The sequence below is a fragment of the Onychomys torridus genome, chromosome 3 (assembly GCF_903995425.1).
Source record: "Onychomys torridus chromosome 3, mOncTor1.1, whole genome shotgun sequence".
In the NCBI taxonomy this organism is placed as follows: Eukaryota; Metazoa; Chordata; class Mammalia; order Rodentia; family Cricetidae; genus Onychomys; species Onychomys torridus.
In genome coordinates this window covers 51532935-51556956 of record NC_050445.1, presented here as the reverse complement: position 1 = coordinate 51556956, position 24022 = coordinate 51532935, and the positions used below count along the sequence as shown (strand labels likewise).

Here is a 24022-nt window from a genome sequence, read left to right as displayed (position 1 = left end):
TGAGCAGAACAAAGGATGACAGCTGGAAAAGCAGTGATGTTTATTTCATTCTGTGTCCATGAGTGTATTATCCCCATTCTGTATCTTAATACATTCCTGAGATCTTCCAACAGACTCTTGTGGATTCATATAACAAATTTGAGATAGCTTCTGGGTTAAGGATGGGAGTTTGTGTCCACTTCAGCATCTCAGCCCTGGGATCCCATTTGGCTTAGACCTGTGCAGGCCCTATGTATGCTTCCATAGACTTTGTGAGTTCATATGTGCATTAACCCTGTTGTGTCTAGAAATCCTTGTTTCCTTGGTGTTCTCCATCCCCACTGGCCCTTACAATCTTTTAGCTTTCTCTCCTGCAAAAGTTCCCTGAGCTATAAGGGGAGGGATTTGATGAAGACATAATATTTGGAACTACGTGTTCCAAGCTCTCTTGTTCTTTGCACATTGTCCAGCTGTGGGTCTTTCTATTTATTTCCATCTGCTGCTGGAGGAAGCTTCTCTTTTAACAGATGAGCAGGATACTGATCTGTGAGGATAAGAGATTGTAATTAGGAGTCATTTTATTGCTATATTCCTTTAGCAGAACAATAGTATTTGATATTCCTGTGGGTCCATAGCCAATCTATTTTCAGAGTCTTGGCCCTCGAGCAGTGTCAGGCATGGGTCCATCTCATGGAGTGGGCCTTAAATCCAATCGACAGTGGTTGGTTACTCCCATGACTTTTGTGCCACTGTGGCACCAGTGTATCATGCAGACAGGTCACCAGTGTAGATTGAAGAACTGGTAGCTGAGTTGGTGGTTACCTTTATGGGATTGTAGGCTCTAGATAGGCACCAGCTCGACTTTTCCATGTTCATTGAGTTATACACAATGTGGTTTGATCAAGGTCACTCCAATTCCCTCTCTCCAATTCCTTTCTTACCTCCTCCTACCGTTATCTTCCCTAACATCAGGTCTTTTTGTTTGTTTGTTTGTTTGTTTGTTTTTCCTTGTACTGAATCTACTCAGTGCTGCCAGTATGTATATGGGTTGAAAGCCATCTATTGAAGTATGGATAGCCTTTCAGGAGCCACATCCATAAAGAAAACTTACTCTCTCTTACCAACAGGCATCAGTTTCCAATAGTTCCACAGCTAGGGGTGAGACTTGATGATTACCTCCCTCCCCCATGTTGGGATTTTTGTGTGGTTTGATCTTGTGCTGGTTTTGTGCACTTAACAACTGTTGGGAGTTCATATGTCCAACTGCCCTGTTGTGTCTTGAAAACAGTTTTGTTATAGTCATTTATTGCCTCTGGCTCTATAATCTTTCTACCGCCCTTTCTTTGATGATGTCTGTGCCTTAGGAGAGGGTATGATGCAGATGTCACATTTAGGGCAGAGAACTCGGCAGTCTCTTTTTCTGTGCATGTTGGCCAATTGTGAGTCTGTGTGATTTGCCATTACTGATGAAAGAAGATTGTCTGTTGAGGGTTGTGAGATGCACCAATTCATTGGATTAAGGATAAGTCATTGTGATTCAGTATAATACTATATCCATTTGGTAGAATTAAAGTAGTAGGTTCTCCCCAAGGCCTATGGCCTATCTAATCATAGGTTCTTAGCCCTGATAACAGTGCTAGGCATGAGTTCCAGCTAAAAAATGGTCTAATTATTTGTAGACTATAAGCCCCTGACTACAGCAGTTCTGTTCAAAAGAATATTCTACAATAATGGGAATGTTCTCTAAAATTTCCAATGCAGTAGTCATTAGCCACATGCAGCACTTGAGGACTTGAAACATGGATACTGGGATTGAACTGAATTGTTGTGTTGTTTAATTTTAATTTAAGTAACTACATAACCACCAGTTAGGACAATTGACAGGACAGTTAGTAATTGTCCGAGCCCTCTACCCAACTCTTCTCTGCTCTACACCCTAGTTTGCTTTTGACCCACACATAGGGCAGATGTGGAGTGAAGCAGTTTGAAAGCTTTTCCTAGTCACAGCAGTAAAAGGAAAAGTAGATTACACCTCGCCCATCTGGTTCTCTGCAGCCAGAGAGAGATTTCACTCTCCCTGGGTCAATTAAACCAGTGTATTCACATCTGGTTTATTTCTAGATTCATATAGCACTTTCCTCAGTTTTAAAGTTAACTATTGGAGGGTACTTACTAATAATTACTAAAAATTCATGTGAAGATCTTATCCTAAGGCTCTCATTAGATAAGATTTGCTTCTCATTGATTTTGCTGAAGGTTGCTGACGGTAACAAAATGGCCCTCCTGTGCTTCCTTACTCTGAAACAGTGTAATCCATACACTGTATGAGTTCTAGATCTTCCTGATGATTCTTAGTCTTGGGGCCGTATAAGATTATTACTGGCGTTATGTAAATCTCAAGGGACTCTATTAAGGTAATAGAGTCATGAGAGTATAGCCAGCTATCTCTGAGTGCAAAATATGCCTTTTATATTTATATACAGCTCTGACTGTCCTGGAACTCTGTAGACGGGCTGGCCTCAAACTTAGAGATCCGCCTGCCCCTGCCTCCCAAGAGCTGGGATAAAGTGAGCTCCACCACTGCCCAGCTTTGTTTTTATTATAACTGATAGTGATAGCTGGATTGATAACATTACTTTTCCCCAGACAATTTTTGCCTTACACTGTTTGAAGACAAAACATAGGAAGAAATCTGTAGCTTGTGGGATCACAAAAAACAAATAGCCAAAAGTTCTTTGGGGATTCCTGTTCAAAGAGTCGCCATCTCAGTAACAAACACCTTCCTGGGCCATCCAGGAAAGAAGTCCATGCACCAACCACTCCCGTCCAGGAGTGCTTGTCTGCTCCAGCCCTCTGAGAGTGGGGCTGTTCTTGTCCTGTTCTCTGAGCCTCTTTCCCACCTCTGTTCTCTTCTTGCATTAAGGCCAGTGGTGGGGAGATCATGTGTAAAATCAGACCCAAAGTTTGGAACACTTTCCTGTCTCAGAGCCAAAACGCCCACGTATGTCCTCCTGGCTCCTGCTGGGTCATATTCCCTGACCCTGAGTGTGTTGCTGGTGGGTGCAGCTTCAAGACAGGTATTGACACCCAAATGTCCTTCCTAGAGGACAATGAAACAGTAGTAACTGTGCCTTGGCCTTTATTGTATATATGAGAACTCTACTGCACGTTGTTCTTTCACGAATTTCCACTGACAGAAAGAAACCAGACCATTCTTTTTCACATTAACAATTGTAGACTTGTTGGAGCACTTTTTGTCGCATCCTCATCATGTTAATAAATGTATCATTGTAAGGTCTACCATTTGTTGCCCGTGAGAGGAGCAGCAGTAATGTGGAGTGGCGGTGGTGATGTGTGCACATGGTGTGTTTGGGGATGGATTATACACGGAAGATAGTGTAGGAAGTGTTAGGATATACAAGGAGTGCCAGGAAACTGTTCCGAGTTTGCCCCTTCTGTCCTATAGGAAGTACAAAGGAATGAAAGTGGGGATTTAGACCTCTCTTAGTTCCAGAAAAGGGACACCTGTTCTTGCCCTGCACCCCAGATCCTTTGTGTTGAATATTAATGAAGAGCTATAAACTCTAGTCCTTCCAGTCTGTGGGAAATAACTAAAGGTCCTTTCACCTTGGAGTCTGTATTTAATTCTCTTGGATCTTCCTACACACAAGCTGACACCGTCGTTTTCCCATATCTGAGCATCTATCAACAGTCCTTTTCACAAAACAAAGTTCTTCCTGATATATCTGGATAGAAAAAATATGGGTAGTGCTGCCCAATGTCAACTCTCTTTCGTGAAGGTTGTTTAGCCATATAGCTGTTTGATTTTATGTGTCTGTTGTATGTATTTTCATTGCCATTACAAAATTATACCAGATTATTATGTCTTTTACATTTTCCCTTTTGCTGTTTGAGCCTAGCTTTATTTCTCTGAGTAGAATATTTTAGCCTATAAGTCTCTGATCTTCATGGAAGGAAACACATACAAAGCTAATCAACTGTGAACAAACTCTGGATATTGCTGGGTATTTTAGTAATTGCCATCAAATGTAGCAGGGTTGATGAATCGTTTGTGAATGAAGGTTTTGGGAAATCAGCCTGTTTCAGTACTATATTCCTAATCACTGTATTTAACATATCTGTCTCCTGCTTTTTAACTTTCAGTATCTACTAGAAATGAAAAGCTTAATCCTCCCACCAGAGCACATCCTGAAGAGAGGAGACAGTGAAGCAATAGCATATGCATTCTTTCATCTTGCACACTGGAAGAGGGTGGAAGGGGCTTTGAATCTCTTGCATTGCACGTGGGAAGGCAGTAAGTAATTTTTTCCTTTAAACATTCTTTAAGAACATAAAGTGCTCAAACTATTTATACCACAACAGCTCATGATGAACCTTGAGAACTTGCACGTCTGGTTTTTGTTTCCAGTATGTCACATTATCAGGGCAGTTGATTATTTGATGCTCCAGATCCCCAGAGATAGGGGTGTCACTGTGGTGGTGCCACTTCTAGATTAGAAATGTCCCTTCGTACAAGAGATAAGTGACCCTGGTTACTCTAGAGGAGAATTGTACCATCCTGAAAACCCTCTCTGGAGATCTGCACAGCCCCTTGACATCACAGTAACCTTTGCCTTAGGCTTGGGTCTTGTGCTGGACTCTGCTTCCCATTTCATATAGCTTCAGTTGTAGAGTTGGATGAGAGCCACAGTTACCCCATACTGAAATAAGAATGATCATCTATGAAAGCACCCCACATGTGTTTCAAAACAACAGCAATGCCCATTGAACCCTGGTGTCTTATGGGAGGTGTGGCAACTCCTGTGAATAAAAAATGCCTGTTAGGTAGATGGCAGCATAAATTAACTCTGGCATGATCTCCACATCTGTGTAAGGAAAGCAGGCTCCAATGGCAGGTGACTGTACTTCTTGAACTTGTACTCCTTCTTATCTAGTGAGGAGGAGGGAATGGCTGCCCTTGCCAGCTGTCTGGTGACTTTTTCAGAAGGCAGCGGTTAGGACACCAAGGGGTAACTCTGTAGGAGTCAGTGATAGGTGAACAAGTCCCGAAAACCAGGGCAGTAGCGTAAGCAAGAGTACTGTGTGAAGAAATGCCAAGTTGTAGGGTTACAAGAGAATGTAAACTAAGGAAGAAGAACTAATCCTATGTGTGTTATTATTGGATAACATGTACTGAAACACCAATTTAAATAAAACAAGCACAACACATAGCATTTATTAAAGTAATTAAAACAAAACTATTGGAGTCTCTGGTAGTTTTTTCCTTGTTTATCCTTTCTTTGATCAGACTCACAAACAAGTCTTTTTAATCCTTTTTGTTCTTTATCTTTTCTGCCTTCATTTTCACTTTGATAAGCTTCTGCTCCTTCCTGTTCCTGCCCTTCCTTGACCCAGTAAGAATCCAGCTCAGTTCAGGAAATGGCAGGCGGTAGCAAAGTGGGGTGGAAGTAAGGTGAGGAAGATGAGTCTCCAGCGCAGGTGGAAATTTCTTGTTTAGTTGCTGTGAAATTTTTGCTCAGATAATTAACAAGTTTTCTTCCTATACTTTTCTATTTATAACCTGAAAGATGTTGACTTGCTTCTCATTCCACTTGATAACTGTAATAATATAGCCAGGTGTCTGGGTCAGTAGACTTGCTCAAGAATTGTGGGCCTGGCCACATCTCCTCCAGCTTGTTTGTGCTGATCATTGCTTATCATGTTCTTTGTCAAAAGAAAATGTTAATTCAACGTGAGAAAGATTCCTAAAAGCCCAGGAGAGTCAACTCTGAGACATCACATCTAGTGTCAAAAGCTAAATAGGCCATTGGCTTAGCAACTAAAAATGTATCTGTAGGTTGGGCATCCTGAGAATAACAGTGGGAACTTACCAGTTGGGCCTGATTGATAGGATCCAACTCTTTGGAAAGGACCCAAAATGGCCCAAAGCAGGAGGTGACAAGTGCATGGTATTAGGAGTGACGTTACCATAAAAATTAAAACAAGTTAGTAATCAGCCAGCAATACAGCGCTTCCCTGAATCAACAGGGAAGGGTCAAGAGGTACGGAGTGACATAGTGAACTGGCAAATCAGGCAGAGTGAAAGTATTGGGGTTACCTCAAGCTACATCGGCAGAATACTTATTGGGATTAAGGGGATGAATTTTTATATATAAAATAGTAAGGCAAGGAAACCAGACCCCTATAGAAAACATCAACCGGAAATTTGATACTTAAAGATCAACATTTTCTGTGAAAATCAGATAGTGATCCCAGCCCAAATCAGTTGCAATGTCATTCAGCCTCCGGAGAGAGCCATGTTAATCAACTGTAGAACAGAGATCTGGGAGGGTGCTCACTGTGGACTAAATACACGAGGAAATCTGAGTACCAGGAACCTTCAAAAGTGTTTTCCATACCCAGATGGCGTTACGTTGTCTTGCATTTGCATCTTTTTGCTTGCTGTCCTGATAACGTTCTAGCTTAGACAGAGCAGAGATGGTCACCTCGGTTCTCCAGGAGAAGAAACAATGAGGTGAGTGGCTGGTCAGTTTACAGCAACTGTTCAGACAGCCAGGAGGCAAATGCAAGTCCATATTTTCTTCTCTGCAGTGAACAGATGAAGCTAAGAGACTAGTTAACTCTGGAGCATTTGCTTGGAAGGTTACAATTTAGATTTACATCACTACATATCATGTAAGGTATACTATCTAGTTTAGAAAGTTACCCATCCTGGATACAATTAAATTTTGCTGTCTATTTCATATTGGTTTAAACATTTCAATAGGAATAAGACAATAAATACATGTGTATAAACAAAGGAAAGAACTGAAGCGAATTTGTCTAACTTGCTAGTGCTGAGTTGTGGGTGTGCTTTCGTTCTATTCTTGATATTGGTACTCTTCAAATTTTGTATAACTCACAGAGGTGTTTTTAATAAGCAAAAGATGTATATGTACTTATATGTGTATGTATATATACATATTTAGAAAAACATTTTCATAATAAGTGTTTTGCAGCCATTCTTTCTTTTTTTAAAAAAGCTATAGTTCTTTCATGCAACTTAAAGGAAAGAATTACTGCTCCAGCTTCAAGCATTTTTCTGCAGTCTTTTACTTCTTTTAGATCTGTGACTTTTAAATTAAATTAGATGTCCACATCTCTGAGTTTTAAAGATTTATTTTTATTATTTTTAATTTATGGGGGGTGGGGTGGGTATGTGCATGTGAGTGCATGAGCACACGGTGGCCAGGAGAGTTGAACCCCTGAGATCTGGAGCTACAGGAGGTTCTGAGCCAACAGACTGCCTGATGTGTGTGCTAAGAACCAACTGAGGTGTTCTGGAAGAGCAGTTTGTACTCTAAACCATTGGATCATCTCTCCAGCCTCACAGCTGTGTTTTCAATCAGAAGACTTGGGTTAGAATTCTGGCTCAGCTGCTGATAGTAGTATCTACTTTCTTAACTTTGGAAACTGTAAGGCTATATGAAATGGAATGTCATACCCTGAATGTCCCATGTCGGTGACCTCCAAACTTGCTGCAGCTAAGATGAGGGCAGACCACCCCTTCCCCTCAGCGGCTTGAACAGAAGAGGCTGCACTTCCCCCGGTGTGCCACGTGGTGGCGGCTTTTGACATCTCCAGCCTCAGAGTTCCGGTTTCCTTCCCTGAGTCATTCATTTTCTTCATTGTGAAATGTAAGGAAGGCTATTCCTTAATTCCACCCAAGTGCTCAATTTTATTCGAAAGAGAACTCAGGACAGAAGACAAAAGAACCTGATCTTGTCAGGTTCCATGTTAAAAATGATTGTTACCCAAGTTGTGTTTTAGAAATCTTTAAAAGCAAATCAACCTTGGTTCTGTCTGAAGTGTTCATTCGGAGGCAGAAATAGAAGGTTTTTTTTTTTTTTCTCTTTAAGCGAATTTATTATGTTAGAGAACTAGTCATTCTTTAGAATTCAGTGGGCTCCCCATCAATTAAATTGAGCCTTCCCTCCTTTTTGCAAACTGCAAAGTCTAACTGATCTATAACAGAGACTGCGTTTGAAGTGCATGGTAGTAAAGGGGAAGAGTACCCCTGAATCCTCAACCACAACACATCAGCATTTCAAAGGTTTCTGAAATGTTTGATTCATCACTGTCCCAGCCCCCACCCATTACACAATATGTCCCTCAAAGTCAAGATAATTAAGAAAGGGGAAGAGTTTTAACTTTTAAGATTTTATGTGCCTTAGATTACTGCACAGCTGCCACCTTATCAAAGTTATGTTTGCTTTAAACACAGCTGGCTCTGGATATGCTCACACAATGCACCACCGCAAGTATGAGCTGAATATAAAGATCACATATGAATGGAAGAAAGGTCTCACTTTACCGAGTTTGTACTGGTAATGCTCTGTAAGCAGTCTGTTTTAAATGGCAATCTTCTGTTTTACCTATATGCAGTACCGATGCACTCTTACCTCCTTTCCACCTTGATCTTTTCAACGCTCTACTTTGGCAGTATTTATTTTAGAAAGCATGGTTGTTTGTTGACCACAACTGTGAACTTTAATTTTCTTGTTCCATATATCAGAAGACAACTATGCCATGGAGTAAACCACTTGGCCTTTCTTTGTGTCTATATTTTTCTACCCAACCAAATAGAACCTTTATTTTCTTTTTAGACCTCCCCCCACAAGAATCCACTAAATAATGTATAAGATTTGAAGGTGGTGTTTTTGAGGGGGCAAAGCAGAGTGTTTCCTTTGAGAGGGGAAAATGGCCCATTGTTGAAGCATAGAATGAGTTTATGATTCTAATGTATTCTCTTTGAACCTAATGGCAAATGCCCTTCCCTGGAGGATGTGTCCTCGGGGCATTTCCTCTAGCCATACCATCCCTCCATAAGGTTGCTAGATACCTTTTGGACTTCTAACTGATTCTTCCCCCTGCCCCTAACAGATCTAAGGATACTATTTATGATTTGCAAGAAAGTGGTGATTGGGTAAAGACACTGACCACAGCTGACATACTGGCAGCCAGTCTCCAGATATGGCACGATAGAGAGCCAGCTTGACTCTAAATTTGTTCTGTTTGGGTAATAAACCATAATTTGGAGTGCCTAAAGTTTTTTCTTTAAGAGTCAGGATCTTCCTGTGCTTCCAAGGCTGCCCCCGAACTCACAAGCTACAGTGACCCTCTTGCCTCAGTCTCTAGAATAGTGCAATAGGCAGGCTCCTGTAATCTTGTTGGGTTTTACCTAAGTTCCTAAAGAGAAATTCCATGTCTTCCTGAGTGCATATACTCTATTGAGCAAACAATTATTGAATCCTTCCTTTGTAACAGGCATTAATGTTTGGTGATACCAAGGTGAAAATGTTTTGTAAGAAGCAGTTGTGTGTATACATAAGTGTTTTATGCACATATATCAGAGGGAACTACACACGTATTTGTGTACATAGGCAGACAGTCCAGCAGTGCTATGGTGGCTCTGGAAACAGAATTAAAGTGTTAAGAGTCACTAGTAAATTAGGAAGTTCACTGTAAAACCTGGAATTCCTTCTTCAAAATTAGGACAACCCATGTTTAAATCCAACCAAAGGAAAATGAGTTCTTCAGGGTCAGTTTACTTCAGTGTTATAGTTGAAAGAATATGGATCAAAAGCCAGGCTTTGATCTCTGTCTTTTCCTAGGTCTGCATTGCGATGACTAATGGAAGACAGGTGGTCTCCCAGACTGTTACTTGCATTGCACTCAGACGTGGAACATAAAACTTGTATTTTGATGATCATTTTCTGTTCTAGCAGTTGCAGGTCTGTTTGTTAGCACACTGCAGCATTTTCACTCAGAGTGTGCCCTGGTGGAGAAGGTGAAGACATTAGGTTCAGTGGAGAAGGGGGAAGGTGAACAGAACCCTGACCTGTACAGGGCAGCTTGGCGCTTGGGCCTGAGCTCTACCTGAACAGTGAGTTCTTAGCTCACCCAGTGTCACTGTTAAAAAACACACACTTTTTGACAAGAGACTAATGGTAAGAGGTAGAGCTGGGATTCGCTCTCAATTCTCTGTATTACAAATAATCTCAGTAATGTTCTTCTGAAAGGAAAAACATCAAACAAATGTCAGATAAATATCAAAACTACCTTCTGTCTGTCTTTATAATGGGTAGGGTGACAATTCCTTAGTCTTCTCCTGTCACCACCCTTCTGTCCATCTGCAGTTTTCTTGGTACTCAGTCCTCTGCCCTGCACAGCATGGAGCAGCTTGGACCCCTGAAAGTGATTCTAGTTAGAGAGAGGAGGAGAGAGTTACATGACTCAATTGTGTGATGCTTTCATGTGCTCCATAAGTGATTGGGGCTTCAGTTACACCTCTGAACCAAGGCACAAACAGCATCAAGACAGACAGATGGTGCACATGAGGTGGAAATGTCATGTAGATACTGTGTCTCAATTACCAGTAGCCTAGGTTTCTTGCTTAGTTTTTTGTTTTTTGTTCCCCCCCCCTCCCCCTGAGACAGGGTTTCTCTGTGTAGCTTTGCGCCTTTCCTGGAACTCGCTTTGTAGACCAGGCTAGCCTCAAACTCACAGAGATTAAAAGCATGTGCCACTACCGCCTGGCTCTTGCTTAGTTTTGAACCAAGTATCTGTACAATTTTAATTTATCTAAAATATGTTTCTGAAAGACCTTTAGGAAGTTCATAGTCATCTGTACAATAGTTATCTCCAAATGATCTATTTCTGTTCTCATTTCAGCCACTAAATAAGTGCATTCCTAGACTTTTCATTGGTGGACATCAATGGGCACTTCAAGGCTCATAGAGCCGGTGCCTGTCTCAGTGAAAGGGACCCGAGGTGGGAGGGCTACAGGCAAGGAGTGCAAGGCTCTTCCCACCTCTCTAGACCCCCATCCTTATCTCCGTCTCCATTGGACCCTGTGCAGCAGGGTGGGGGAAGGATAGAATTGCAAGTAGAAATTGTATTTGCTTTTGTTTTGTTTAAGTTTAGCCAAAACTTAATATTGTTTTTACGAACTTAATGTAAATGATATCAGACATGAGAAAAAGAGGTCTTAAAGGTACCACAAACATGCAAGAAACATATCTATATACTTTTAAAAATTGTGTACTAGCAAAACCTCCACCCTTTTTGAAAAAGATGAGAGCTGATTAAAATAAAAAAGACTAAATTGATCCCTGTGCATGCCAAATATGGAAGGAAACATCCTCATTTGAAAATGCCAGTCAGCTATTAGATTTCTCTCAAGAGCTTGTACTCTATATTTCTCTTTAAAAAAAAAAAAATTTCCTGAAGTTCAAACTAACTTCAATTTTGAATAAAGTTTACTTTTCAAAATTAATAGCCGTTATGGAAACTGTTTTTTTCTTTTGGTATCATATGAACTTGAATACATGAAAAAAAAACAAAAAAAAACCAATAGCCTAGGTACATGTGTAGAATCTGACATACAACCACAGAGTAGGAGTGGGGATTGCTTTCAAAGAAACTGTCATGCATGAAAAGGTGCATTGAAATCCTGCCACATTGCAGCTTACATGTAAGAGACTTTAGTGCATGGATGCTGTGCAATCGCTACAAGGTTTTGGTCTGTTATTTTGTTTGTTTTCACGCTTTTGCAAGCCTGGTTCTGGTGGGAGAGGTGTTGGCTTCCTCCTCAACATTTTTGTGATTGAACAACCCATGACACAACTCTTCTGTCACTTGTGCTAACTGGCAAAAGTCATCTTGGTTTGTGTGAAAGGGTCTGATTGAAGTAGGGTGAGCCTTCCATTATAAGAAGAGCTGAATCTGGGGTGTTTTTAATGTTTTAATCTGTTTAAGAGGTTTCTGTTACAAGAAGAAAATTGATAACATTTTTTACCTCAGCAAACTGCCAGCAAACTGGCTCTGCTCTAATCCCACATTTATCATGATTTATACTCTCCATGGCAATGTGCTATAACCTCACAGAGATACCACTGTGGTGTGGATTGACTGCATTCCAAATGCTGGAATCGCATACATACTGTTTTTACTTTTAAATAATATTCAGACACTAGAATAAATACCATATGTGCACTGAGGCGGGTTACAATGGGACCTTGTCATTTCTTGTGAGGAAGAACATTCTTTGTTTCTGATTCTTATTTGAAATAAGTATGCAAAGACAAATATGTACATCGACAGCATTTTGTAAAGGCTTTGGTAATACTAGGGCTAAGGATGTAGCATGATTCCTTAAAATGTAGCATTTAAAACTATAAATAGTGTTGCCCATTGCCACCATCCTTCACCATCCCTCGTGGACACACATACAAGCCAGGATTGTTAACCGACGTTCTTAGGGTAGGTAGCGTATGGCTTTTCCATTCTGTATCCACAATATGCAGCCGTTACAGGACATCTGTTGAAGAGAAGTTAAGTGCATGAGCACTGCTCATAGGAACAGTGAGACTAACATGCTGATGACATTGGAACAGGGAGAATAACACACTCGATAACGGGGCTGGATGGATTGATTGGAAAGCCGTAATTCAGTGGAAAGCCTAATGTCATCTGATGCCACAGACAGAATTTAGGTGGCCTGACATCATCAAAATGTAGACAATCAATCTCTCCAAGCCATTTTCCCTGCATGATATTGAAAGATTTAAAAGTTTCATAAAGTTTAGAAATTCCTCTCAAATCATGTGTTTTTAAGTTTTTTTATTCGTCATCCTTGTTTGAGTTCTAATCCACTTAGACATATTTTTAAACCAGACACAGCAGAATGCCTTTCATTTTTGTACAACCTGCAGCAAGCTCCAACAAGTCAATCCACATGCACTTTTGGGGAAAGCACTTCAATCCATGTTTGCATTATTACCAGTGGCTGGGCTCTGTTGAATCTGTGCTTAAAACATTTTTATAATATTTTATACATGATGAAACCTTAGGTATTGATATTGACGGTTTCCCGGCCCTTCTGCACTTCTGTCCCCACCCAGTTTTGTGAGTTTTGCCCAGAATATATAGTGTGAGATTAATGTGTGAGGAATGCATCACAGTGCACTCTGACATTTTGTCTGGCATGTGCCTCAGAGTTTGGGTAAGGCTTGCCTCTCTTATAGGAAGAAAAATGCTCAGAAGTTCTCTTCTGAGGTTGGAGTATGTTCCACTAGAAAAATGTTCAGAAGTTCTGTTCCGAGGTTGGGGAGCTAAGAGACCAGTGTAAGCCTTTAATGTGTTGTGTTCCCTTGTAGCTTTCCGGATGATCCCTTACCCCTTGGAGAAGGGGCACCTATTTTATCCATACCCAATCTGTACAGAAACAGCAGACCGGGAGCTCCTTCCCTGTAAGTATCACTCCTCTGCAGCCCTCCAGGAGGGGGACCTTGCAAAAGATGGGGTGTGAAGAGGTGGCATGATAAGTGTTGATAATGTCCTTACTAAGCGTCTCCCAACCCCTGGCCTTTTTTGATAGCGTACGAATAGAAATGAGTTATGGGAATGGATTGGACTTCCTGCTTCTCCAGTTCTTTGCACACACCCATTAGAGGGAATGATGCTGAGGCTTGAAATTTGTCCGAGATGAGCTGTCATGAGTATAGCAGAGATTGACATGAGCATGCAGAGCCCTGATGGAGAGTGGCATCTCTGCAGGCTGATTTGTCATGGAAGCTTCTGCTGGGGCTGTCCTGCACGTTAGAGGTGGTCTGTACACTCTGGGGTTTGAAGAGGAAGAGCTGGTGTCAGAGGAAACTACAGTTGAATCATGGATGGGAGGGCAGAACCAGGCCAGTGGCATTGCTGCCAGAGGCAAAGTCCTGAGTGAAGAAGGGTGGTATGCTCTCCATGGTGATGCAATGCTCTTGGCCAGACAGTTCCTGTGAGCATCTCATGGGCTGCATGTAGTGAGTTGACAGACATGTGCAGAGCACACGTGCAGCCTGAGCAGTGCGTCATAGAGTGCAGGATGAAAACCCTGCCCTCAAGTGCCTTAGGAGCTCTCAGCCTAAGGGTCACACCACATGTGGAAAGTATTATTTTGGTTTACTGTAATACAACATTGTTTTGACAATCCAGGCTAAATAGCTATTATCCAATCAGACTGTGTGCAAGGATCATGTCCAGGCTCTTCATGTGGCCCTGACTTGGGAAATACTTCCCTCTCTCGGATACTAATCCCCTTTTGGCTCCTTCCCACAACCCCCTTCTTCTTTCCCATCACCCTCTTTTCCTTTTACTAGCCCTGGTTACATCAATGTCTAATAGCTGTAGCATACATAAATATTCCCCAGAATAGCTTTGGTGAGCTGGCACATAGTAAAATTTCAGATGCCACCATTACTGAGCAGGTCATGAATGGCGGCAGCCAGACACAAGGGATTGCTGCCACGAGACTGGGTGTGAGACTGGAAGTGCTCCTCCTGTTTCCTTGCTAATCACCCCAGCCTGTGGCTTGTTGTTTAAAGCGCTGGGAGAGCTCTGTGGTGTTCACTGTCATAGCTTCATTTTAAAGGCATCTGGTGCATCACATGACATTAAATTTAACTTCAGAAATCCCCACATGACACCTCCTCCAGGGAGATCCTTGTTAAAGTTTCAGTTTTCTGGTAGAAAGGCAGTTTTCTGAAAAGCACCATGTTTTAAAATGTTCTGGTCGAATCCAATTAAGTTTCTATGAATATAGATCATCTACTAAAACCATATTACAATTCTTAATGTAATTCTCACCCAGCTGGATTACCTCTTCTGGGCACACAGCCCCATGCCCCCGGCCAGCCTCTACCAGCCACCTCGTCATGGGCTGTCCTGTGGTAACTCAAGTTAGAGTAGTTCATTGCATTCTTTATGTTTTGATACCAGAGATCTTCTGGTTTTACCCAAATGCAATGTTTAATGTTTGAATGCCATGAAAGATACTGTAGAGCCCTCCGGTCCCCATCCCTCCCCTCATGGCTGTTTTGAGCATATTTATCATCAGGGGTTTCCTACAGTTGTGTCACATAGCCCTAGCAATCTGACCCTTGCTCCTGAAGGTCGAGGAGGGCCGCATGTGAGGTCCTCGCTGAATGTCTACTGGGTAGTATCCTCCACTGGCACCCTTAGACTGTCAGAGAAAATACAAGGTAACTGCTATTGCCTTACTATAATTATTTTAAAATACAGTAAAATAAAAATAGACACGTGTGCACACTCACGCTTGATTTGGGAATTGCCTTTGGAAATAGGTGTTGTAACTCAGACAGCGTTTTGCTATTTTCTATTTGCTTTTGGGAAAGGAGCACTGTATATTAAATATAGATGGTGCCCATGAATGTGTGATACCACAGGCTAGCCCTGTGTGTCTCTCACTACAGTGCTGCATGTGGAACTTGGATTTGGGAGAGACAGCTAGGCAACAAAGGCAGTGGGGCAGATGTGAGCGAGCTGTATGTGTCTGGGGTGTCCCAGGTCATTTCCAACACGCTGCAGCCAAGGGGAGTCGGGCTCTCCAAAATGCTTTCACTTGTGTCCTAATGGCTCCCTTTTGGTCTTCTCCATAGCCTTTCATGAAGTCTCAGTTTACCCCAAGAAGGAGCTCCCCTTCTTCATCCTCTTCACTGCTGGACTGTGTTCCTTCACAGCCATGCTGGCCCTCCTGACACATCAGTTCCCAGAGCTCATGGGGGTCTTCGCAAAAGCCGTGAGTGTTTACAGAGAGGGGGCCTTGGGCAATGGACAGCTGGACAACAGAAAAGCGGGGGGGGGGGGGCACTTCGGGAGGGGATGTTGCCAGAAGTGTTTGGAAGCCTGAAGAGTCATATAGTTTCCATTATCATCGGAGCAATCAGTGGCTGAGGAGGGGTCAAGTGAAAGTACAGGTTGTTCGTGCGTGTCTCACTTGACTTCCCAGACATCCTAGTACCTTCCAGAAAGTGCACCAAGTCCCAAAGGATGAAATGATTTAGGGAATACTCACAAATGAGACATGGGTGGGATGTGATTTAGCCTTACATATACTGAATGGCACTTTCTAATCTCTGGATACTATGAGTCTGTCATTCATGAAGAATGAGATGTATGTTTCCACAGGTTATTTTTGTGATGTTTTAAATGGATACAAACCCTTGGCTTATTTGGGTCATAAACTATGAGAAAGTGTGAAAGCTTGTAGTGGAAGGGTACCAACGTGAGATTGAGAAAAAGGGAAATCCATGAAGAGCCTTGGAAGAGGGTAGTAGACAGAGCCCTATAAGGAAGCCATCTGCCTGCTAAGAACCTGTTTCCCTGGAGAGAATGATGATTTCTCTAAGACCTGAGGGTGACTGTCCTGATTTTGCCACAGCTGGGTATAAAATGGAAGAAGAGAGGAAAACGTTGAGTTGTTTCCCTGCCGTCTGATTTCAAGATGCATGGGATCAGCAGGGATGATCTCTCTCCATACTTTTTGTCTCCACGGTGGCCCTGCCAGGTCCGGAGTCAAGTCCTCAGGCCACAGACTCCCTGCACTTTCAGGCCCCTCCCTGCCTTGTCCCCTATGTGGGTCAACTTCCAAATGCTGCCCTCCCTGCTCAGTAGCCACACTGTAAACCTGGCTTCCCTGCTGTACCCTCTCTTCTCTTCACAGCCTCCCCTTAGAGGTGTCCTTGCTGCCCTTGCCTGAGCTGCCAGATTGTCTCAGCTGGTCTCCTTGCTTCTGGGCTTATCACAGTCACTCTGTCTCTTACACTACCACAGGGAAGAGTTTTCTAACAGTTCCAACAAGCAGGCCACTTCCTAGCTTTTATCTACTGGTTCCCTGCTATTTCAGGCCATAAATCTCAGTTCTTTTGCTTGACCTAAAAGAGCCTTTTATGTTTAGTGGCCCTTGCCTGCCTTGTTAGCCTCCTTCTACACAGTTCTTACACAGACCCAGCTTTTCAGCCATAGTGAAGTGATCCCAGTGCCCAGAAGTACCAGGCCTACAAATCTCAGTGACTTTCCATGTCCTGTTTGTATGCATGGAATGTCTCATATGACTACCCCACTCCGCTTTTCTCCGAAAGACCTCTTTCTTATTTAATACTCTGCTCATTTCTCCTAAATTGACAGCACGTCTCCATGATTCCACAGAGTTCTATGAATGCCTATATTATCACATATTACCACATATAATCATATATGATTGGTGAGGAATTGTCTGTGCCCCTTGAGACTTCAGTCTTTGAAAGCAAACCCTTTTTGTACCTTTCTCACATCTGCATCTCCAAAGCTTCCCACACAACCTTGATCATTGCAGGGTCTCAATAAATGGCTTTTAAGTGAATGAAGATATATATATAATACCACTTGGCTTTTCTTCCCTTCTCTTGAAATCAAGTATCCTTACAGTTGAAAGGGTCCTCAAAGTGCCTTAGCTGTTGCTGCAACATGAGTTCATCTAGATATATCATGTATACTGTTGTACATGGCTCATTGTGAATGCTGCTGTACATAACTCATTGTGAATACTGCTGCACATGGCTCATTGTGTATGCTGCTGCACATGGCTCATTGTGTATGCTGCTGCACATGGCTCATTGTGAATGCTGCTGCACATAACTCATTGTGAATGCTGCTGCACATGTCTCATTGTGAATGCTGCTGCACATAACTCATTGTGAATACTGCTGCACATGGCTCATTGTGAATGCTGCTGTACATGGACTTCCCGTTTAACGCCATGCCCATTTCACCAGTGGCCTCCATTCTAGGCTCCTTACTGTACCTCTTACACTGCTGTCTTTCACTTCTACTTAACTGGTTTCACACTCTTGGAGCACACCAAAGAAATCTGCTTTCTTTTGCAAATTCTCAGGAGAGCCTCTCTACTCAAGGCCAACTTGAAGTTCTGGCTCCCTTCTCCTTCTTTTGGGGAAATTAAGTTTTCTTTCCTTTCTTACCCAAGTTGCTGCCTTGGATCCCTTCAGTCCCAGGACCTGTCCTGTTCACTGTTTCCTCCCTCTGCATCGCTAGCCTCTGAGGAAAAGCAGTTGCCAACATTTCAGATTAGAGTATAATTTAGTTCAAATGTGTAGTCGGGATGTAGGGCTGGAACGAGACAATTACTGTTCCTACTTTTCTGTTTCCCTCTTAAATATTTTTAAAACATGTGCAAAAGTACCTCATTGCTCCAGTGTTCACTATTATGCTAACAGATAGCACTTGCTAGGGTTGTGGGATCTCAGGGATTCTTAGCCTCTAGTGTGCCAATAATGCTCCTGGCTATACCACCAAAATTCAGAAATTCTTGATGTTCACACCAGGAGTCTTTATTTTTAGCAATGACCCCACCAGCCTTTGAGGGTGGGAGTTGAAGATTATATCTCCTTCTAAGGAGTCTGACCTCCTGAAAGGTAGATCTTTGAGAAGCTATTTGAAGTTATGTCATACCCTGTCATAGTTTTTCAGGTGACAGCTGTCCAGAATTAGTGGTTTCAGTATGCCTGTATAAGATTGCTGATAACTGCCCTTCCAGGGCCTCTTGCCTACTTGACCCCCTGCCACATAGGCAGTTGAGTTTTCAGATGTTCCTTGGGAATTCAGGTATGCAGTCATGATTGAGAAACACAGTACTAAATGGAATGAAAACTGGTTGCTTAAAACCATTTTAGCAGCAAAGGGATCAGAAGGAGGGCAGCTAGCAAAGAGATTCTCTGGAAAGTCCACACAATAGCAGCGGACTCGTCAGAAAATTGAGGGTGGTGATCAGCACTGGCTCTCCTCCTCATTTCTATTTCCAAAGCCTCCATCTTACACCTAGAGTCAAATGACTGGATGGAATAGATTTGACTTCTGAGTGGCCCTACTCTCTCCCAATGTGTCTGGTCAACTACTCCTCATTTGAACAAGTGTGCCTTTAAACTCCTCCTGGAGTTCTGGCATTTCCCAGGTCTGGGGAGGTTTAGGAAGAAAGGAAGATGGGTGGTATGAAGGAGGCAAGGCCAGTGTGTCTGTCCTGGGCGGTCTTTTCATCCGCACCTCCTCACTCCTTCAGACCTCTCACAAGGCCTTTGCCGAACACCCAGGGGTTATCACAGCTGCCCTGGAGGCTGTCTGCAGCCATCTGCAGCTTGGGAAAGTGGGTTTTTTCAGTCCTCCTGAGATAATGCCCTGGGAGTGATGACTTTTAGTAGATGCAGAGAGATTACACTGCCACCCCCCAGGCTCCACAGTGTGGGAACTCCAGCATGTTTGTTCGCTAACACAGTGTCCCCACACTCATAGACAGTGAGTCACTGAGAGCGTGAGTAGAGAGCCTTCATCCAGTTGCCTGCAATCTAATCTACCTCGATGACTTAGGACTAACTCTTCCGAGAATGTTTGGTTCCTAAGATAAGGCTGCTCATATAAGTAAGCTATCACTGCAGGCCCAGCTCTCCACAGAACGTGGGAAGGTCAGCATTCTGACCCCTCTGCTCTTTAGGGCCTGTCTTTCCTCCTCTCCTTCCCCGCTTCCCCAAGACTGCACCCCTTGACTTCTGCCTCATCTTCACTTAGAGGTCTGGACTCTTTGAAGTCTGATATTGATTACAGTGGGATGTCAATTGTCTGCTTGCGACAGGGCAACTGGAACCTATTGAGATAAGCGAGAGGTTTTCGCTGTGAACCCAGCGTGCTGCAGGCTGTGACCTTCCTCTAAGTAATGGTGTCTCCAACAGAGGAAGATTGGGCCATTGAAGTGCCACTCTCCCCTTTTTATTAGTTAGTTGCTTTTTCTCACCGGTGGACACTAATTGAGTTATGGGGCATTTGGGTTAGAAATTTGACCGTATCTCTCTGCCCTCTGGACAGAAGTTGTGGACATTGAGATAGATGACTTGATCCAAGTTGCCTGGTTTTGCTCGTTCAGATTTAACTTTTTAGGCAATAAATTTCCCCCGTAGCCAGTCTAGAAGTGAAACTGCTGTTTTTCTTCATGCACCAGTTGGGTTTCTGATCAAAGGTATTGATTGTTTTTCACACATCTAAAGAAACAGCCGAATATCCCAAGGTATCCAGAGGAACAAGGCATGTTCCTGCAACCTGTTTGTAACTCCCTAGTAGCTTTTTTGTGGGTGTGAACAGGGCAGAGGGAGAGGGGAAAGGTGCTAAGAAGGAAGATGGCCTGGGATGAGAGGGGCTCCTCTCAGTTGAGGTTCCTGAAGTAAATAAATGAGGCTAACCATGGAAATGCTCAACGGAGGCCTTTCTCATTTACCTCAAAAATAACCCATTCGGGATATGAGGAAGAGAGAGTAGGTCATTACATCCACTGGAGGGTTGGAACATCATTTCCTCATGGAACCTCCAAGAGAAGTTCCATGCAGATAGAATGTAGCAAGGAAAGCCACTGTATCGTGGCATGCAGTAGGGGAGAGGGGACAGCTATGGACCTTAGAGTGAAGCTTTTTACCTAAGTCAGGTCCTTGCTCCCCAGAAACAAAGGTGCAAACAAACAAAACAGTTCTTTGTTGTTGAGTTACTGATGACAGACTGTCTCCCTTCATTCTGCACTCAGCTTGAGGCCCCTGATACCCACAGTTTAGGGTGTGGAATGGTACAGAGTATGGACTTTGAGAATGCCTTTCTTCCTATGGCTCTGGCTCAGGGAGTGCTGAGCAGCTCATCCCCTATGCCTTGCCAGCTTCAGTCTTCCTAATCTGCTCAAAGGTGACCACCAGCAGTATTACCTTGCGTGCTGAGCTGTACCTTCCAGTCCCTGCTAGAATCTCTGATTTGTCCATAGTTTTCTCAGTTGGATCCTCCTTATGGAATTGAGTGTGGTTGGCAGATACTGTCACATTTACAGCCTTGACTATCTGTCATTGTGGATGTCGCATCTCATTGTGTATGCTATATACACATGTACCTGTATAATTTTGTAAATGCAATTTCACAGTGTTAGTGAGATCAGTGTATTTGGTCTATATTGTCCTTTTATATCAAGGATTTGGGGAAAGCTTTCAGAGGCAGCCATGATTTCTCATTCCTGGGCTCAGCCTTTCCTCAATGCCGTCTAGCCTCATTCATGATGGAACCCAGTCCATTTTGAACCTGGGAAGGATGGGCAATCCATCCTGTAGGGAAACTGTCCCAAATATTTTGGCCCAAAATACTCACAAAAGGATACCTTCAGTTTATCAGAAACTACCGAGAATCTAACACCCACTGTGTAGGGAATTACCACACCTGATGCTGCCTGTTTCTGAACTGCACATTCAGCCTGACACTCGAGGCTGCCAGCCAGCCTGAGTTCTGTCTGTATTCCAGTGAAGCTGAGCTGTTCACCATCTGATGGTTTCCTTGTTCATAGTCTGACTATTAGTTAGGTCTAGAATGCCCACTTTGCTCATAACTCTATCCTTACTGTTGCTATCACACCTTTGGATATTTCTTCCATCTATTGGAGTCTACTTAAATTGCCTTACTTTGTAGAATTTTTCTTGTACTTTCAACACTTCACCCCTCTAGTCTAGCCTAGCTTCTCTTCCTTTCCAAACACCCCAGGTGTCTAACATGATTGCTATCATGGCCTATATGTATTACTTTGCTCTGTCCACATCTTAATGTCCTTGCTCCCTCTACCCCTCAGCTTTGAGCCTTCAAGAGGGGAAGTTTTATCCTGGGGTCCTTTTTTCTCATGTAGCACTTAATTGCCTTACCAAGCAAGTGTATCTAATTGATTTAAAAAGCAGAATAGAGAAATTTTCCCACTTCCTTTTGATGATGCAATTACAAAGTGTTATCAGCCTCCTCGGTATGCCCCATACTCTTTAAACATACAGACACATGTACACATGCACACACATACACCTGTGCACACACACATACCCTATGTACACACACACACACACACACACACACACACACACACACACACACGCATCCCATTCCATGTGACCAATAAGGATAATGCTTTAAGTTTACTGTCTGAAATACCCACTAAATTCATTTGCCCTCAGAACCGTGTTCCCACTCCATATTTATATTCACTCCCTGAACTAAACTTATATGCAAAATCTCTGTTAGTATTGTCAGATACTAGGGATGAGGGCAAAAGACTCCACAATAAAGAACCAGGTGTTGAACCTTAGCAAGTCAAGACCTTGGTTCTCAGCAGACAAAAGTCAAAGGGTCCTTTTCAATACCAGTCTGCTCCCTGGATAGACATCTCTTCTACCAGCTTCTACCACAGTGCCAGCTTGTAACCTGAAATCAGTTGTTCCTAAGAACATCAGCAGAATAGATCTGAAATTGATTAGTACCTGATAAAGAAAATTGTATTTCCTTTTTCTTTTTTCTTTTTTTTTTTTTTTTTTTTTTTTTTTTTTTTTGGTTTTTCAAGACAGGGTTTCTCTGTGTAGCTTTGCGCCATTCCTGTCACTCACTTTGGAGACCAGGCTGGCCTCAAACTCACAGAAATCCACTTGCCTCTGCCTCCCAAGTGCTGGGATTAAAGTCGTGTGCCACCACTGCCCGGCTGCAAATTGTATTTCTTAACAGACACATTTTTATTCCTCTATGTGTGTGGAAAGCAGAGAAGTATTTAGTAATCAAGTAAGAAACTTCCCAGAGGTCCATTCAACAGCCCTTCCTGGAGGAAAAGGCTTCCCATTGTACCACCCTCAGCTCCCTGATGCATGACACAAAGCACACTGTTTAGAAATGAGCCTAGGCTGTGCATGTACTTGGGAGACACCAGGAAAACAGAGCAATCTGGCATTATAGACTTGTCTCTGCATATTGCCTTTTCCACTTAAAGGAAGCTGAATAGCCCATTAGACAAGCAAGTGGCCTAAGTTATCACCATTGTTTAGCTCCTATTCCCACTTGCCACCTACCCATCATCCTCTTGGATGATACTCATCTTCATAGACAGGAGGTGAACTCTGAAGACTGCTGGGATCCTAGGAACTGTGGTAGCTGTCAGAGGGCTGAGGGAGGCAGTCAGCAGACACTTCCTTCTTATCTGTCATGCTGGGGGTGGGGCTGGAATGTCTCTTCCACTTTCTCTCAACATTTCCTGTAAACATGAAGAGGTTTGTAGCCTTGGGAGGCTTTCAGAAAGAACGATCCTGAGACACTGGCATGTGCTGGCGACGCTGATCTTGGTCCTGACTGCTGGTTTTCTGGTTTCCTTGCAGTTCCTCAGCACTTTGTTTGCCCCCTTGAACTTTATCATGGAGAAAGTGGAAAGCCTCCTCCCATCCAGTCTGTGGCATCAGCTGACTCGGATCTGAGGGGAGCCTCCCATCCTTCACTCTCCTCACTGTCCGCCAACTCTTCTGTGCCAACTTCTCATGGGCCGCAAGAAAGCATGTCTTTGAAAAAGGGAAACCATTCTGAGATCTTAAACTGTTCATGGACTATCAGTTCCATATTAAAGGCTGGTTTTGTTGTACAAAATTTATTGATGTTCAGTTCTATTTTATTTTGCCTCCAAAATTGAAGAAAAAAAATAATAATAAACTTTTGTGTATTGCAGCAGCCTGTGTGTCTTCTTATATCTTTCTTCCAACCCTAGACTTGCCACTATTCCCAATAAACTGGTGGGTTATGCAGTTCTCTGAGGGTGTGGGGTCTGCTAAATCCACACTATGATTTTCTTCGCTGACAGAACTAGTCTCTGCAGAGCTCACAACCCATGAGTTGGTGGCTTGAAAAATGGAATCTCAAAGCTGAGGATGTGGTTCAGTGGTAGAGCACTTGTTTTGCATAGGGCCCTGGTTTCTGTGTGCCCAACATTACTTAAACAAATGAATAAGCAAGAAAAGAAGAGAGAAAAATAGACACAAAAATGCTGTGTGCAAACCAAGTGTTCTCACATGCCAAATGCGCACACAGAAGTCAGATTTCCAAGAGGAATGTCAGCTTCAGGGGAACAAATGTATGTGCCTCAGTAGGTTGATCCAGCCTCATGGACTCCAATGAAGTTCCAGGAGTCACTGATGAGAAGCCACAGGTCAACATTCTGTCAAAGAACTTGGCCATTCCATCCTTATTACCATTTTAAATGTTTCTCCAAGTGTACCTTTTAATTTTTGTCGTGTTTGCATTCCTGACACTTTAATCTGAGCATTCTTTTGAGTATTTTTGTGAT

The 24022-nt window shown here is 42.8% G+C and overlaps 1 protein-coding gene across 4 annotated transcripts in view; it reads left to right on the top strand.

The window, feature by feature from the left end:
• The window catches only part of St7 (suppression of tumorigenicity 7), a 241731-nt gene extending 218262 nt beyond the window's left edge, over nt 1-23469 (top strand). For all 4 annotated transcript variants that reach the window (XM_036180992.1, XM_036180991.1, XM_036180995.1 and 1 more), the window contains 4 exons: nt 4144-4294; nt 13200-13292; nt 15486-15625; nt 23067-23469. In XM_036180992.1, the coding sequence (XP_036036885.1) occupies nt 4144-4294; nt 13200-13292; nt 15486-15625; nt 23067-23162 (480 nt within the window). In that variant the 3' untranslated portion in view covers nt 23163-23469. The remainder of the gene's footprint in view (nt 1-4143; nt 4295-13199; nt 13293-15485; nt 15626-23066) is intronic.
• Nucleotides 23470-24022: the final 553 nt, after the last annotated feature.